Source organism: Morone saxatilis, unplaced genomic scaffold, assembly GCF_004916995.1.
Source record: "Morone saxatilis isolate NCDOM2014 unplaced genomic scaffold, NCSU_SB_2.0 Contig19, whole genome shotgun sequence".
NCBI lineage: Eukaryota > Metazoa > Chordata > Actinopteri > Moronidae > Morone > Morone saxatilis.
In genome coordinates this window covers 969,704-974,054 of record NW_023339751.1, presented here as the reverse complement: position 1 = coordinate 974,054, position 4,351 = coordinate 969,704, and the positions used below count along the sequence as shown (strand labels likewise).

The following is a 4,351-nucleotide window of genomic DNA, read 5'->3' as shown; positions in this document are numbered from 1 at the left end:
CTCTCCTCACAAATGCAAGCACACACAGTATAGATATGCATGAACACATACCAAAGCCCTGGCATGTGTACACATACGCTCAGTTAAAGGCGCACACACACACACACACACACATCCACTCACCTCTGTCGGCTCAGTCTGACCGAGATGGAGTTCTAAACGCATCAGTCACTTACTTAAAAAAACACTTATCTTGGCAAATAGCAGTCATTTTGTCTTTCATTTATCTTTCCATCAATTCCCAGATTTTATTTTGAATAACGACTTGTTACGCAAGTCTTCTTTCATGATGTCGGGGCATCTTTCTCCGGCGCAGTGAGCGTGAACAGTCCATCTACATTTTGAAAAATAAAGCTAAATTTAGCTAAATCTGCCAGCAGCAAGGGCTTCGCTTTTCGAGTGACATGCCACATTTCTTTGAAAGACAAGAAGTGTTCAGAGAGTAATATATCATTTACAGACATGCTGGAAATGTATTTGAAGCAGCTGAAGTGACAGTATCCAACACACATATATATATTATAATATCATAGTTTTTGAAACATGGTTCACATGTTTACACTGCTGTGGGTGAGAAATGATCCATACGATGCGTGGGGCAGAACTGAAGCATCTGTGAACAACATGAATGTTTATCAGGAGCTTCCCTGGAGGATTCGGTTGGTGCAGCAGAGGTGGAGCGACTGCACACACTGCCGGCCTCCCTGTTGTCACACATCACACATTCATAACACCACGCTGACACACACATAAAGAAAGCATTTTCTCTTTGTCCTCTTTCTGGCCTTCACGACAAAGAAACAGCAACGCACATAAGGCATGATCAATGTGAGTGGGCCGCAGTCTCCTTTACTTCTCTTCTTGTCATTAAAAGCCAGATTTCATGGCGAAAGATGAATTCAAAGCCTCTTAGAGACGAAAACATCAGCTACTGAAAGCCAAGATTTGCCCATTAGTTTGTGATCAGTGGACAAAGAGGGTAGAAACTAACATACTCCTTTTTTTAAATCGAAACAAAAATGTATTTTCATTGTAGAGTCTAGACTACTGCATTAAACAGGGATCCCACTCTTTTCAAGAAATACTAGTCAGGAGTTCCTTTCCACTTTCAGCAGATGAATGTAAAGACATCCTCCAAGTGTCAAACTCTGCACAGACATCATTCAAACATCAAACTGTACGAACAAGAAGACATTTCTGACTGGACGGGAGACTTTAAGTTACATTACGCTGCAGCTACATTAAAAGGGTTCAACTAGCAAAATACGGGGTGGCTTTTATTGTGAAATACTCACAGGAAACACAATGTATTTGTCACTGAGGTCAGCGCTGATTCGTCAAATGGTAACCACAGGTGACGCTAAATCAAGGATTACAACTTTAACCTTTGCCAGATTACTTGTGAAGATTACCTTTGTGTTGTTGAGTCTCTCCCCTTTATCAACATCCTTCTCTTTCTTCTTCTCCTCTTTTTTCTTTTCACGCTCCTTCTGTGAAGAAACGAGAAAAGATGGCGTAAGACAGTCGCGTATATAAAACACACTGAATCTGAATATGTTTATTACTCAGTAATGTATTCATGTATCTAGACTCAACAGTATAGATACAGTACGTCAGTTCTGATCGATCACTGACAACGTTTACACACACACTCATCTTCCACTATCATTCCAAATATGACAATATGCCACATCTGGATATTCCTAATTATTCCGAATCGAGCCTTTTCTGTTTAAGACATGTGGGATATGCCGATATTATTCAGGTTTTAGAAGAACTATTTGGAATATGCATCTCATTTGGGGTTTTTACCGCAGTTTGCCTGTTTACGGTGAGCTCTGTACGTTGTTAACAAACCAAACCAACAGTTTGAAAGGCTGAAGCAGAGACACATGCACAACTGAAAAGCCCACATTTCTGGTCGGAAGGAAAAACATACCTACTTTTAAACATTATGAAATAATTAAAATAAGGAAGAAATATATGTTTGAATGTTTCAAGAAAGTTTGTGAACAAATGAAAGGGAGGCTGCATTTGCACAGCAGCTGTTCTACTTTTACTACAAGGGACAACATGACTGCAGCTTAAAGGACGAAGGAAAAGGAGGAAAATATACCACGGCCAAACGGCCAGTGCTAGGGATGCCTTTTCTAAAATGAACTACCCACACTGCCAGTTTGGCATTTCCCTGTTTGGAACTGGCCATTGTGTCCTATAATGAAAGGGGCAGATTTCCTCATTAAACTACGTAAATCATGTTTCCCAGTGTCTGTCGTCTGTCTGCACGTCAACAGCAGCACGAGATTTGCTGTAACGTTAACAGATGGGTAGTTTGGTTACTTTAATCCAGTTGTTCCCAACCTGGGGGTCGGAAAAGCTTCGCGAGGGAGTCGCAAGGCCTCCTTGATTTTAAGGAGTGTAAGAAAACGTGTTACGTTTAAAGTTACGATTAATATTCTAAACTTTAAAGACAGCCTTGTCCTGCATTAGAAAAGTGTGTAGTTAAAACAACAAAGAACTAATAGGACAATAGGGCAAGTGTCAGGGACAAGTAAACGCTGAATCTTAAGGCCTATTAAGTGAGAATGATACACAGTACAGACAGAGAACTGGATAAAAAGTACATAATAAGTTTTCCTTTTCAAGGTAAAAGTATGTAAGAATTATAGCAACATTTACTTGACTATCACTATTATATGTGATGTTTTTGGAATATTAATACTACTTCATTAATGTTGCACTTTGCTGCTGTATTAAGGTCGAGCTAACTTTTTATATACTTTATATACTGTTCAGTAGTTTTGGTGTCCTACATTTTTGCTGCAATGCTCTAATAAATTTGTATTTATCAAAGACCAAAGTGGCCTTGCCCTAAAAAGGACTTTAATTCCAGGCGTGCAGTGTGTCTTTAACAGTTTGATTAATTAGAGTATGCACAGCTGCATGTAAACGAGAACATAAGTGGAATATTTATTTTCAATTGTAAACAGCTTTGTAGGAATAGTGTCTTTTTCACACATATAAACGTAGCCACAGTGATAACTAACATGTGTCTGTCCCGCAATAACATAATTATCATGTAATACTGCTTAAGCATGCAGAAGGACGCCACTGTTCTTCATTAAATCACCATTCGACAACCATTATATCATATTCTGTAGGAGGAAACATGAAGCCTAATGGTAAAGATTTGCTGTACCTCATGGTAGGTTGAAAACAATTAGATCTTATTCCTTAATGTGATTTTAATGCACTCACAATGCACTTTTAATGTGCACACATTATTAGCATACGGAGAGTTGATGTAGTGTTTTCAGGTTAATGGATGTCTCTTGCTTTGTTGTATGTAAATGAGCCGGTGCTGATGCCAGCCACCAACAGGCTTTAGCTAATGACTGTCAGGATGCCAAAGAGAAAAGCTTTAGCTTAGTGGGTGAAGCCTACAATCTCGCCATTATGGTAACAATAGCAGCCTGTTTCTGTCTCTGTTCTCAATGCAATCACTTTACTGGCTCTTTGTGTATTTATAGTTATTTATTCGGAGATGGTTATTTGTCTTGAGGACATAATAAACAATGCAACATAATCATCAATATTTACAGTGACGCAAATCTGAACGAACACTGACTCACTATCATTTGTGCTCTTCTGCGGGAATGCATTAGGTCTGTGGGTTTTATACTTTAGACTAATGGGATGAATATAATAAACACCGCACATTATAAAAACTGTCACACAGAAAGCATGGGTCAAATGTCAAGGCTTTCCACAGCAAATACATATTTATATATATATTATTATTATTATTATTATTATATAGGCTCGAACTGAATTTCTAAAGATTCTGGGAGGGAATATAAATAAGAGGAACGTATGGATGCCCATTTCCACCAATGTGACGAGAAAAATGATTCTGTAAGTCATTACAATGAGAAAGTTTCTCAAATAATGACTTGACTTTGTGATAATAAGTCATTATTCTGAGAAAGTTTGACTTACAGAATCCTTTTTTCCAATCACATTAGCAGAAATGGCTACTGTTTACTGATTAGACTGATTCACTGTTACAGTAATTATTAATACAAAAATGCTGTTTTCAGCTTCTTAAATATGGAGAATATGGAGGTTGGGATGAGAGGTATATGTGTTACGTGTAAGATAAATGAATGTGTCTTGTGTTTTGTTTGTGTATTTATGTTTCATGTAATCCTTACACCATCTCAGGATATTATACCATCCTTTATATGAAGGTATTATCATATATGTGTAGGACCTTGTCCTCGTCTTCCTCTACAAGAGACGCTTTATCCGTCTCTTAATTCAACAATCATCATATTATTTTGATTATGTT

The 4,351-nt window shown here is 37.9% G+C and overlaps 1 protein-coding gene across 1 annotated transcript in view; it reads right to left on the bottom strand.

Moving 5' to 3' along the window:
- smap1 (small ArfGAP 1) overlaps positions 1-4,351 on the bottom strand; it is an 84,241-nt gene that overhangs the window by 48,271 nt on the left and 31,619 nt on the right. The window contains exon 5 of the mRNA XM_035663760.1: positions 1,413-1,490. Within this exon, the coding sequence (XP_035519653.1) occupies positions 1,413-1,490 (78 nt within the window). The remainder of the gene's footprint in view (positions 1-1,412; positions 1,491-4,351) is intronic.